At 37.9% G+C, this 14,112-nt stretch overlaps 1 protein-coding gene across 1 annotated transcript in view; it reads left to right on the top strand.

Moving 5' to 3' along the window:
• The window catches only part of SLC26A8 (solute carrier family 26 member 8), a 157,451-nt gene that overhangs the window by 86,135 nt on the left and 57,204 nt on the right, over positions 1-14,112 (top strand). Inside the window, exons 13-16 of the mRNA XM_069073715.1 lie at positions 5,460-5,529; positions 6,217-6,309; positions 6,411-6,539; positions 12,785-13,165. Of these exons, the coding sequence (XP_068929816.1) occupies positions 5,460-5,529; positions 6,217-6,309; positions 6,411-6,539; positions 12,785-13,165 (673 nt within the window). The remainder of the gene's footprint in view (positions 1-5,459; positions 5,530-6,216; positions 6,310-6,410; positions 6,540-12,784; positions 13,166-14,112) is intronic.

Below are 14,112 nucleotides of genomic sequence, written 5' to 3'. Positions count from 1 at the left end.
TTTCTTTCTTTCTTTCTTTCTTTCTTTCTTTCTTTCTTTCTTTCTTTCTTTCTTTCTTTCTTTCTTTCCTTTTAATCCTTTTACCCTTCAAAATTTAAATAAATTTTACACCTCACCTTTCCCTAGCCTTACCTATCTCCCTATTAAATTTAATGTATTTCTATGTCAAACTCTTTTTTGTGTATGTGCATGTGTGTGTGTGTGTGTGTGTGTGTGTGTGTGTGTGTGTGTGTGTGTGTGTGTAAAACACTTCTTTGCTGGGATCAAATAAGAGTGAGATTCAAGAAATGTCTACAGCCTCAAACACGCATATTTTGGAAGAGGTACATATTTGTATATATACATATATATTATATTGTTTATATATTCCGTCACTCTCTACTCATGAAAGTTCCTAAATTACTTGCCCTTTTTAATCATTTCTTCCTTACTGTGTTCCTTTTTCCCCTCCCTCTTCTTCCTCCTCTCAAAATCAATAAAACAATTCCTATCCCCCTGACACTATGTTTGTCTTTCTGAAGACAATGGAATTCTGAAGGAACACTTATTTCTTCTTCTCTTATTAGAACATTAGTACATCATCATTTAGCATGTTGTAGTTGCTTAAATCTATTTTTCCCATCTCCTGTATTTGTTTCATTGATTGTACCCAACTCTGGTCTTTTCATCAGAAATGCTTAAATTTAATGTTCTCTTAAAGGTATATTTTACACCTGTAGAATGATATTCTGTTTTGCAGAATTTTGCCCTTGGTTGTAAGCCATGTAATTCCAACTACGTTTCCTTGGCATATGAACTCTTTCTTTCTCATTTCTTACACTATTTTTTCTTTAAATTTGAAACTTTATTTTGGTTATGACATTCCCGGGTAATTTCAGTTTTTAGTCTCTTATGAGATGACCAGTAGAATATTTCTATTTTCATTTTCCCCTCTGGTTCAAATACTTCTGGAGAGTTTTCTTTTGTGATTTCTTGAAATATTGCATTCAGATGTTTTTTGCTTACTTATTTAACCATGACTTTCAGAGAGTTTATGATTTCTTTCTAAAACATGTTCATTTTTTGTTTTTTATTGTTCTGTGTGTAACAAACATCATCAAACATGAGCATTGAAAACTGAAGATGAAGAAAGGGGATTATACACAAAACCATGACTATTCCATATAGTCTGAATTTTTAAAACAAGGTTATAATGATAAATTTAACATGTTTGGGGCAGCTAGGTTGTGCAGTGAATAGAGCACTGGCCCTGGAGTCAGGAGGACCTGAGTCAAATCCAACCTCAGACATTTGACACTAGCCATGTGACCTTGGGCAAGTCACTTAACCCCAATTGCCCTACCTTCCCCCTTCCAAAAAAGCAAAAAAAAAAAAACCACAATCAACCCTGCCCCAACCTCCCCCAAAAACATAAGTATAGCTCAGTAAAACAAATAGACATATTAGCCATATCTAAAAATTTGTATCTCAATCTTCCCTATTCATCCCTCACCTCTCTGTCAGGTAGTTTGTAACATGTTTCACCATCAAATGAGTCATATCTTTCTTTCTCAAGTTGCTTTCCAGGGTATTTGTTTTTGACAGTTGAAACTATACATAGTTTTGGTGATTTTTCAATCCTTTGGCTTTGCTCTAGTATTTCTTATTAGCTCAAGGGATCACTGAGTTCTTTTTACTCCACTCTCTTTGTTCAGGGAGTCTACTCCAATTCTTATGTAAGGTTTTTACCTTCTGTTCTAAAATATTAAATTCTTTTTCCTAATTTTCCCCCAAGAGCTTAAATTTAATTTTTTATTTCTTGCTTAATTTTTTTATAGTTCTTTCTCCTGCTATGAATCTAAATGTTTTGGTATGTGTACTGCTCAACCTGTTTTCCCTGTTTAGAGGAACATCTGCACTAATGCTCTAATTGGACAAGACCAAGATCTTACTGCTTTTAGGCTGCATTTATAGGAACTCATACTGGCCTTCAACATCCTTGGCAGGTGTCTACTCAGATTACCCTCAGGTTTCAGACCCTGTTACTGGAGCTCATATTTACTTCAGGGTCCTTGGTGTGTTCCAATTCAGTTCTACCCATTAATGGGAGATCTCACTATTTTTGAGTCAACATTCATAGTGTCTGAAGGCTTCAGGGATCAAAAAAATACTTATTGGTGTTTCTCTCTGGCCTTTTTAAAACTTGATGCCTTTTTAGGTTTTTACTGAGGTGTTTGTGGGAGATCTGAGCTTCTCTAGAACATTTCTTGTTTACTGGGGCCAGACAGCCAATGCCATGATGGACAGTAGTCTGTACTACAAGAGATGTCTGCAGGAGAGCCAGGAACATAGGAAAAGGGTCAAGATGCTTGTCTGTGTTTAAAATAGAGCTCAGTACCCTATCCCACCCCACATTGTCTTCCCAGAGTTTCAGAGACCTAAGTTATAGAAATCAAACCCTTCCATACACCAGCATGGAAGTTCTCTGAAATACTTGTGCTAGATCAGAGAACTGAGGAACACAGGGATTGGAACAGGCTACTAAAATGAGTTGCCATAGGGGTAATGGGTCCAGGGTTGCAACACTCCACTAAATATTAGAGAAAGAGTTCTTCATCCAAGGGCAGTTCTGTCCCCTTGAAAGTCACTTGTGGTGGAACTTAGCCTGATGAACTGTATTCTGTTTAACATGGGAGGAAATCGAGATACTTTGAAATCCAGCCTCTAAGGAAACCATCATCAGAGGGAAGGAGTCAGAAAATGAGGAATAAGAGAAAATAAGGGGGAGGAAAAGACTGAAATTACCAAAGATCTCGGGAAGAAGAAAACTCAAAGACCTTGAACATAAGCATATAAATCGACAGGACAACCATTACAGAAAAGAAAGAAATATGGCCTCTCATAAACAAGTTCAAGCATCTATAAATAAATACTGCAAAAGGAAAATGATCTAGTACTTGATTAGACAAAGGATCCTGTGAAATGTGAGGAGAACATGGAACTGAAGCATGTTATTCCTGAGTGATTCAAAAGAGAAATGAGAATTATGAGAATAGAAATTATGACTTTCACAGAAAAAAATGCACAGCAACAGAGTCACAATAGAGAGCTGGATAAGAAACCCCTTTCTAAATATATATATGAAGAGACAGCCATGAAGGCAGGAGTCAGACAGAGGTTACAGTGAAGAGGGGTACTATGGACAGAACATGGCAGCACCTATGCCTACAGGTGAATCTGTGTTTTTGGTGGGATATTATAAAATTGGAAAGTGATTGAAAGGGATGGGGGAGCAAGGGAATAGAGGAGAATGTGTGATATGCCCAGATCAAATCAAGGGATACTAATGAAGGAATGGTGAGCCCTGCTGTTTCAGTAAGAGAAGAACCTACAAGGTAGTGGGTGAGGAAGAGTAAGGAAAGGATGAAAAAGAAGGAGGAATAAGAGAGGCCTTGATTTTCTAGAGAGAATTCTACTGATGAATGTTACTTTGGGTAAAGAGATGTTCTATGAAGGAAGATAGGGTCTGGGAGATTGGGTGCTTGAAAAAACTACTACCTCAGGATTGGCCAGAGTTGGAACTTCTGGAGGCAGCTGGCACCTAGGAGAGAAGGAGACCATGGACCATGGAGGAGATTTTGACGAAAGTGTAGAAAAAAGGGTAACCATGAGAGAGAGAGAGAGAGAGAGAGAGAGAGAGTATAGATCAATGGTGGTCTGCTGTAACAGCAAGTACCCTAGCATACCCAGGATGATCTGCTAGCACAGATTCTTTGATCTGCTTTTAAAGGAAAGACTGCTCAAAAAGGGTTAACAATCCTGCTTTTAATTATATTCACTAGTTCAGGAGAAAGGTCAGCACCCTGAACATCAGAGAAAATACTGTCAGAGAAATTAGCATAAAGACCAACAGACAGGGCTCTGACCACAATATTGCTATACACTTTACATATACCACTGGGTCAAGAGAGCCTTTACATCTGAGCAGTCGGGGGAGAGGGTCTGAAAATGCAGCTACTCAGAGTCTTGACCAGGATATCAAACAGTTCTTCTCATAAACAAACCCCTAAAGCAAAATACCAACTCCGAGTGTGTGTGTGTGTGTGTGTGTGTGTGTGTGTATATGTACTTCTCCAAACCAGAAGGCATCACAAGCCTCATGACTCAGTATCTAATTAGGTTAGCACCAAAAGGTATGAAAGCCTTCCTCCAAGCAAGCCTGCACTAAGCAAGCTTTTCTTTAAGCAAGTTCTTCCCCCACTGGGTTCTATGTTATTCAGTATGTATCATAACTGGGCACATAGGCCTATTAATGGACAGGGAAGATCTTATTATCCCATTAACATTACAGCTGCATAATCAGGGACATGGCAAGGGGATATGTCCTACCATGGGGCAGTGTCTTCTTATTACCTGTAGGAACTGGCATTGTTCTGGGAGTGAGGCATGATGGAAAAGGGAAATCTGAGGGGCAAACTCTAAAAGCCAGGAGGGGAACCCAGAATAGATTCCTTGGAAGTTCTGATTCTATGAGGAATGAAGAAAGTAGAGACTAGATAAATTATAGGGATTGTGAACTACAGTAGTCAAGTTCTATAAGGAGCCTCACTGGATTTTGAATTCCTTTCTTGGTCTACATTCATAATTTAAAACTTGATTCCATTAAAGATAGCTAGTAGGAAGTGTTCTGGACTTGGAGTTCAGAATACATGTTTAAATTCTGACCCAGTCATTTGGTAGCTCTGTGACCCTGAGCAAAGTACTTAATATTTCTCAGTAATTTCCTCTTCTGCAAAATGGGGACAATAATAGTTCTTATTCCCAAGCATTGTGACAATATAAGAAGATAATATATATGAAAAGGGCTTTTCAAACCTTGAACCACTTATGTAAACATTAGTTATTATATAACAAGGAGTAATACTTTGAAATTCTCTTTACAAGAAGAGAACTTCAAGTATCGAGCACAAAATTTCCTCTATAGAATTAGCAACCATCTTGCTAATAAAAGCCCTTGGGGCTGCTATCCAACCATAGAAGCGATGTCATATTTTTGGAAAACAATTTGGTAATTACCATTGCACTATTTGAAAGGAACTTCAGCAAATAAAATTGATGAAAATTACAAAAAAAATTTAAAACTTCTCTGGAACATGATTGCCTCTCAATTCAAAGTGTGCTTTCCATTCAATATAAACTGATTTTGTAGTCATTAAAACATGACATCTGTATTATTACTTTAAAATTTACTATTATACCCATATTTAAATAACCATAATTTTGTGAAACTAATTCTATTCCTTTCAAATTCCTCTGAAAAAAAAAACAAACAAACTTAGCAACACCAAAAGAGGCAAAACTGTGTTTATACTTATACACATAGAGGGAAGAGGGGGAAATTTTGAAATCTTGCCTAGGGTAACAAATGTCAGCCAAATCAAAGAAACTGCTCCCTAAAGACATCTAACATTTCATTTCAGGGCCAATATTCTTGTTCTGGGACAGATCCCTAACACCAACATTTATAGAAGCTTTACTGAGTACCGAGAGGTAAGAAGCCAAACCTGTCATCTTTCCCTCTTTTTTTTTCTCTCCTCACTTTTGTGGAACTGATGACTTGCTCTTCCTGGAAACTTATCCAATATTGTGGCAAGTAAAAACACAAGAAGTCCACAGAAGTGAAAAAGGAGACAAGTATCCATTAGTTAATGAATCATTTAAAAATAATTGATAGAGAAATTAAAAGAAAGAGATGAGTAGGAAAGAGTAAGAGAGATGGAAGAAAGAGAATGGAAAGGAAGGAAAAAAGGAAAGAAAAAAGAAGGGAAGGATAGAAGGAGGCCAAGAAAGGAGGAAAAAAGAAAGGAAGAGGGAATGAAGGAAGAAGGAGTTTTAGTGGTTCATAATGAAATAATAAAATCAGGAGTATGCTGAAAATTTGAGTAACCCAATATTTTTTATTAAATAATATACAGAACTGTGTTTTTACCTACTAGCTCTAGAAGATTCATATCAAAATTTATTTTATATAAAGTTTATATCAAAATTTATCTTTATATTTAAATTAAAAAGAATTTATATCAAAAGAGAGGCTCTGTTTAGAATCTCAACTCTAACGTTAGCTTTTACCTATAATGGAGAAAAAAAAAAACAAAGACTCCCCAGGGGTCTAGAGCTGGTGTTCTTGTGTCATAAAAGATCTGAGGAATCTCCTCAGTTTAAAATTTTGTCTTCCAGGTTGTATACATTCCAGGGGTGAAAATTTTCCAGTTCTGCACCGCCATCACTTTTGTAAATGTTGAAGAAATCAAGCAAATGCTGTTAAAAGAGGTAATTACAGCTCTTCCCTACCTACCCATCTCCATATCTTCTCCTTTCTCTCCACCACCTTGCCTTCCCTCTCAGTTTGATATTCCTCTCATCTTTTTCAGGTGGATCTGAAAACTGTGCCTCTTACTGATGAAGACTTGAGAAACTTGTTCAGTGACAACAGGTCTGAAATAGGTCAAAGCCCTTTTAAGTGTTCCTGCAACTGTGATGAACCAGAGCCACCCCCCAGGGTTAGAGACTCTTCTCCTTTTCTTTTCTCCTCACTTCATCAAGAACTGCACTAGTAGTTTCTCAAAAAATCCCAGAATCTTTGTTTGATTGAGATTTGGATATATGATGTGATCTTGAGTAAGTTACTTAGATGAGCTTTGGAAAATTAGAAGGTGAAGTTTTTCCATAGATGTGAAGACATAGGCATTTCAGATCTGAAGCTGGCCCTCCTTGGATTTACAGGTACCCAAAAGTGGGCGAGGTTTTTCTGGAACAGGTGAGTCTCCTACATCACATGTATGTATGTGACCAAACCAAAAAAATTTCCCCAAGGAAGATAGAAGTTTTACTTAGACAAAGAACATAAATGTATTTTCAACAGCAGTTTGTTTCTTGAGATCATCATTAAAGAATTTCTGTGGTTAGATATGTGCTCTGCAGTGCTTTCTCTGCCCATCTCTGAAATTCTTATATTAAAGGGATTTTTAAAGATTGTTTTTTCTCTCCAGGCTAAAGCAATGAAAAAATAAATACACTTCTTAGGCATCTGTCACAGCCCTTATAGCTTCTGCTTCTGATTCAGTCATAGCATAGAGGATAACTAGAGAAATGAAAGTCATATTCTAGACAGTGAGTTTAATCATTGTATCTGGTTACTGCGTTAGCTTGTGGAAATAGTGAGTTATTCTTTGATGCCAAGACACACCAAACCTAATAATTCCTTTCTTCCCTCAGGGTTACTCCTCTTCCACTATTTAAGCTCTAAACATTCTTCCAGGGAATAAATAACATGCATCCTGAGAGTGGCCACTTTATCCACATACACAGATCTAGTTTCCCCCACTGAGTACAACATGCTCCATTCCTACTCTTGACAGAGATTTACATAAACATATACTCTGTTTTTTTTCATGCATTGCACCCCAACGCTCACTTTCATTCATATCCTTCTAAAGCATCAGCACCACTAGAGTTCCTCAGAATTTCCTCTGGGCCCCTGTCCATGGATGTTTTCTTCACAGAAACAAAATTAATTCGTCAGGTCATATTATTCTGAATCTGTCCTTCCTTCTCTCCTTGTATTTATATTTTGGACAAAACATACACATCATCTCTGTTAATGAATAGCACATATTATTCATCACCTGCCTGTTGAATGCTCAGCAATATGTGCAAGCTCTTTCAAAAAAATCTCCTGAAAAGTATGTCTTGCTCCCTGTCCAAAAGCAACCAAAAAGCTAATTGAAGAGCTAAGAATTCCATATTCACGTTAACACACGCAGTAATGAGTAAATCATATAAGATGGTATGTAATTGGCAGTAAATTATATAGTATTGTTAAAATATAGGCTTTCAGAGAAAGGGAAAATCATTGTGAGCTAGAGTTAGTCAAAAATACTTCATGGAAGAGATGGGACTGGATCCAGGCATTGAAGAGAATAACTAGGTAAATGAAAGGGTAAGAATGTACTTTCAGGGAAGAAGAAAGTATGAACAAATGCCCAGAGGTAGATATGAGTGTGGTATGTTTGTGGGATAGGGAAGAGTTTGTCATGACTAAAGTAGAAAGTTCAGCTCAGGAAGTAGTAAGAAATAAAATGAAGAAAGTTAGGGAAAGCTTCACTATGGAAGTCCTTTAAAAAGGTAGAGTTTCTACTCGATGTGGTAGAAAATAATAATAGTAATAATAATAGCTAGCATTTGTATAACACCTTAATGTCTGCAAAGAATTTCATCTGTATTATCCCATTTGATCCTCACCTATTACATAAGTCTTATTATTATCCCCATTTTAATGATGAGGAGCCTTAGACTTAGAGAGGGTAAGTGACTTGCCCAGGATCACACAGCCAGTTAAGTGTATGAAATAGGATTTCAATTCAGGTCTTACTGACTCCAAGAACAGTACTGTATGCACTATACCACCTGACTGTCTCTGTAAAGTCATTGCTGATTTCTGAGCATCTTTTTACCCTACTTGGAATGCCCCTTCACTGTCCTAATTGCTTAAATTTATTTCCCTTTCTTCAAAGCTCAATTTAAGTCCTACTCCTTCCCAAATCATCCTGGACCATACCAAGCCTCACAGGTCACTACTCACATCTGCTACAAGGTCCTATAGCATTTGTTATATGTACCACTCATTTATTATCCAGTATATGCTATCTTGTTTTTTAATTTATATTTCTAGGTGTATGTCCCATCTCCCTTAATTAGAACATAAAATCCTCCAGGGTAGTGGCAGTGTCCTAATTCTTTTGTGTCCTCAATGCCTAACACACAGTAGATACTCAATGATTTTTATTGAGTTGTTTTTGTTTTGTTTTGTTTTTTGCCAGTAATTGAAATGAATGTTAATGTTTAAGGAAAGTAGTATTTAAAGAAAATCAGTTTGGCAGAGATATGATTACACAGAAGTGATTGGAGGCGCCAAAACAATTTGCTAGGATGCTGCTGCAATAGCAGGCATGAAGGGATGTGGGCACCTCACCTGAGGCTGGACAATGGAAGTAAAAGAATCAAGATGAGTGCCTTTGTTTGAGGAAAAATGAGTAGGGGCTGGTGATTTATTGTGATTGTAGATATAGAGCTGGAAGAGACTTTAGAGACCATCAAATCTAACCTCCTTGCTTCATAGGTGAGGACACTGAAGTACAGAAAAGTTAAATGACTTGCCCAGGGTGGCACAGATATTAAGGGTCTGAAGCGGGATTGGAACCAGTAGCCTTCCTGACTCCAAGTCCATTACTCAATTCCCTATAAAATATTATCCTACGTATATATATAGAAACAAGATGATTGCAAATATTGAGTGAATAAGAAAACTAATGAAACTGATAATCCAGTTTAGAAATAAATATAATACTCCATGAAATGTAAGCACATTAATGGAAATGCATTGTAGAAGGCTCTTTCTCAATTACATGACTAATTTTTTTCTTTCTGAATTTACTTAACTCTAACATGTATACAACCAAAGCTACCCTTTCTATGCATAGAGAGGAGTTGAAAGAGTGAGCCTGTTGGAAGGAGGGATAGATAGGTTGGGTTTTGTATATGTTGAAATTGAGGTGACCATGAGACATGTGTGGCTAGCAGAATACATTGGAAAGAGCCTTGGATTTGAAGTCAGAGGAACTGCGTTAGATCACAGATCTACCGCTTAAATCTTTAATCTTTCTGGGCCTTTATTTCTCATTTGTAAAGTAAAAATGTTGGACTAGATGTCTTCTGAGGTCTCTCCCAGCCCTAAATCTATAAGTCTATGATTTAAATAGTTATATATAGGGGGGATGGAGTCAAGATGGTGGAGTAGAAACAGGACTTCCGGGGCTCCAGCTCTCACCTCCTCCAATTCATGTAAAAGATGACTCTGAAGAAACTTTGGAACTACAGAACCCATGAAATGACACAGAGAAGCTAACCTCCCACTGAGGAGAGCCTGGCAAGCTGGCAGCAAGGAGCCAGCGCAGCACTCTGGGAGCAGACCCTGACCCTGCGAGAGTCCAAGCTTTTAGCCCCAGGGCAGGACTGACCAGCCACCAGCTGGAGGGAACTTCAGATCACCAGCAGCTGTGGCAGTTTCCAGAATTATCAACACATAGATGCTAAGGACACAGTGAGAGGTCAGTGCAGTGAGGACTTTGGGATCCAGTAGTTGGGAGTGGGGTCGACCTCTGCCCCCAGGGCGAGAAGGTACTGAGGAGCCATGGCTCTGCAGTTGCCACCATGTGGCACCATGTGGCACCTGGTCTGCAGTTTGTAGGGGGACCAAGCGACCAGTCTGAGGGGTAATCGCTCTTGCTTTAATCTGCTTGGATCTGGATTGCAGTCTAGGATGGAGATCCTGGGGTGTACGACCAGCTTGACAGAGGTGTAGAGGCTTCAGAGAGGGCACCCAACTAATACCTTCGGCAGCTGAGAAAATCCCAGCGTTTGGTACAAAGCTCCCCTGTCTGGTAGCAGAATCCTACTGTGGCAAAAAGCCCAAAAGTCAAGTAATTGAGTGGCAACATGAGTAAACAAGGGAAGCAAAGTAAACAGAGCAACACAACTTTACACTCCTATTTTGGGGACAAAAAGGATCAAAGCATGGAACAAGAGGAAGAAAGTGAAGTCAGAACCCCTGCACCAAAAGCTTCCAAAAAAATATGAGCTGGTTACAGGCCATAGAGGACCTAAAGAAGGATTTTGAAAATAAAATAAGAGAAGTGGAGGAAAAATTGGGAAGAGAAATGAGAACAATGCAAGAAAATTGTGAAAGAGAGTCAATAACCTAACTGAAGAAAATAACACCTTAAAAAATAGACTAACTCAAATGGCAAAAGAGGCTCAAAAAGGCAATGAGAAGAAGAATGCCTTAAAAAGCTGAATTTGCCAGATGGAAAAAGAATCTCAAAAGCTCCCTGAAGAGAATCATTCCTTCAGAATTAGATTGGAGCAAATGGAAGCTAGTGACTTTATGAAAAATCAAGATACTATTAAACATATCCAAACAAATGAAAAAATAGAAGGAAATATTAAATATCTCATTGGAAAAACCACTGACCTGGAAAATAGATCCAGGAGAGATAATTAAAAAATTATTGGACCACCTGAAAGCCATGATTAAAAAAAGAACCTAGAAATCATCCTTCAAGAAATTCTCAAGGAAAATTGCCCTGATGTTTTAGAACCAGAGGCCAAAATAGAGGTTGAAAGAATACACCAATCACCTCCTGAAAAAAATCCCAAAAAGAAAACTCCTAGGAATATTATAGCCAGGTTCCAGAATTCCCAGATCAAGGAGAAAGTATTACAAGCAGCCAGGAAGAAACAATTTTAATAGTGTGGAAACACAATCAGGATAACACAGGATCTGGCAGCTTCTACACTGAGGGATTGAAGGGCTTGGAATATGATATTCTGGAGGGCAAAGGAGCTGGGATTAAAACCAAGAATCACCTACCCAGCAAAAGTGAGTATCATGTTTCAGGGGAAAATATGGTCATTGGTGAAAAAACCAGAGTTGAATAGAAAATTTGACATTCAGATACAAGAAGCATGAGAAGGTAAACAGGGAAAAGAAATCATAAGGAACTTATCAAAGTTGAACTATTTACATCCCTACATAGAAAAATGATAATTGTAACTTATGAAACTTTTCTCAGTATGACAATAGGTGAAGGTAATAGAAATGTGTATATATATATACACATACATATATATGTATATATAGGAGGGTATATGGGTGTATGAATATGTGTGTATATATGTGTACAGGTATACATAGAGGGCACAGGACCAATTTAATAGGAAGGGATGATACTTACAAGGTGATATTAAGAGGTGAGAGAGGAATATAATGAGAGGAGATGGGGAGAGACAGAATGGGGTAAATCTCATAGAAGAGGCAAGGGAAAATGGTTACAATGGTGGGGAAGAATAGGAAGGCAAAAGGGAATGGGTCAACCTTATTCTCATTGAATTTGGCTCGGGGAGGGAATAAAATACACACTAAATAGGGTATCTCACCCTACAGGAGAGTAGAAGGGAAGGGGATAAGAAGGGGGGATGATGAAAGGGTGGGCAGGTGGGGGGGAGGGAAGTTGGAAGCACCCACTTTTGAAAAGGGACGGGATCAAAGTAGAGAATAGAACAAGTGGAAGGTGGGATAGGAGGGAGGGAAATATAGTCAGTCTTTTGCAATATATCCACTATGGAAATGTTTTGCATAGCTACACATGTACAACCTATAATGAAGTGCTTTATCTTCCCAATAAGGGTGGATGACAAGGGAGGAAGGGAATGAATCTGGAATTCAAAGTTTTAAAATCAAATGTTTAATATATATATGTATATATACTTTTATTAATATTATTTTACATGTAACTGGGAAATAAGACATACAGGCACTGGGGCATAGAGATCCACTGTGCCCTACTGGAAAGTTGGAGGGGGTATGGGAGAAGATATGGGAGAGAGCAGATTGGAGGAGGGGATATTTTGGGGTGCTGGGTAGGGGAAAAACAGGGAGAAAATTTGTAACTCAAAATCTTGCAGAAATGAATGATATAAACTAGTAGTTAATAAAGCATTTGATTATAAAAATAAATAATTATATCTAGTGTACAATCTAGGAAGACTTTCTGAAGGAGGGAAGAGTGATGAAGTGACCTGACAGATGAAAAGTAGATTCTGCCAGCTTCCTTGCTCCAAGTACAGCTGCCCTGTCTGAATTCAATTTCTGGCCTTTTTACATATTGCTTCTTTACTCTTGTCCCAGATTGCTTACACGGAACACCTTGAGAACAGATCTGAAAGTGATGTATCCTCCATTGATCTGCTCAACTGTTCACGATTTGAAAGTGCCTTCATGAGCCGTAGTCTGTCTGAAGATCAAATGGCTTTAAGACAACTAAATTCAAAGAATGAAGACATAGAGAAAGTCTGGGTTCCCAGCCATACCACAATAAATAGTTATGGAGTTCAAATGTTAATGGCTTCACCATCAGCCAATGAACATGGTGAAGATCATCATAGGAGCAGACATGACCCTTGCAAGCATGGTTCTGATGTATCTTTTATATCAACTATCCACACTATCATCCTGGATTTCACCATGGTTAATTTTGTGGATACAAAGGCTGCACAGGTAATAAGACAGGTAAGTGATTCATAAAGAGGCTTTAGCAACAGTTCCACCCATTATTTATTCTTAATTTGAGACTTCTGTTATCTTTGCTAATCATTTATTTCCTTTTATTAGGTTGCCATTTTTTCAGAGTCCAACCAAAATATAAAGAAAATAAACACCAAGAATGTTATACCTTGATAAATTGAACTGGTGTATCAACCTGTCATAAATATTTATATTCACTGATACTTTTTTAAAACCAGATTTCTCTATGTAAAAATAGTAATTCTCTAGAAAAGCCATGTTTTGGCCAGTCTTGATTATGAAAACCAGAAAACTCTAATGACTTTTACAGTCACTTTTTGGGGAGAAAAAAATTTCTTTAACAACTGGGTTACACTGTCTCATCTATGCTGGAAGTACAGGAGCTACTCCTGGGGCCATTCCCACCACTGAGCACCTGAGCTTTGATTTGCTACATGTCTAACCTTAGCCAGATCACCCCTCATTAATCAACCTAGTAACCTCCCTCTGATCCTCCAACTCCACCCTGAGAGCTCACCATATTAATGCTGAAGTTAGGGGCAGACACTGAGTAAGCATGGCTCACTGAAGCTCAAGAGATCTACAAGTCTCCTTCCTACTCTCAGGGATTACGAGTGTGCACCATCACACCTTGGTGTTTTTTGTAGATTAACAGAAAAGCAACTTTTACTGAGTTCCTACACTATTGTGGGAAAGATTGGATAGGATGATTTAAAATAAATAGAAGGCCTTGCTCTTGCCCTCCAGAGCTTACAGTCTAGCTGGAAAAAAAAAAAAACAAAATATTCACCTATGAAACAATTTATAATCACTTATAAAACAACATATAGAATTATAAAACTTAAAGCTGGATACCATCTGGTCTAACTTCATTTTACAGATAAACTGAGTCTCAGAAGGGAAATGAATTATTGTTATCCATGTGATAGTGT

This window comes from Petaurus breviceps, unplaced genomic scaffold (assembly GCF_028583685.1).
Source record: "Petaurus breviceps papuanus isolate PSGF00001 unplaced genomic scaffold, PetGlider_PUasm1.0 90865, whole genome shotgun sequence".
NCBI lineage: Eukaryota > Metazoa > Chordata > Mammalia > Diprotodontia > Petauridae > Petaurus > Petaurus breviceps.
This window is presented reverse-complemented; position numbering and strand designations above follow the sequence as displayed.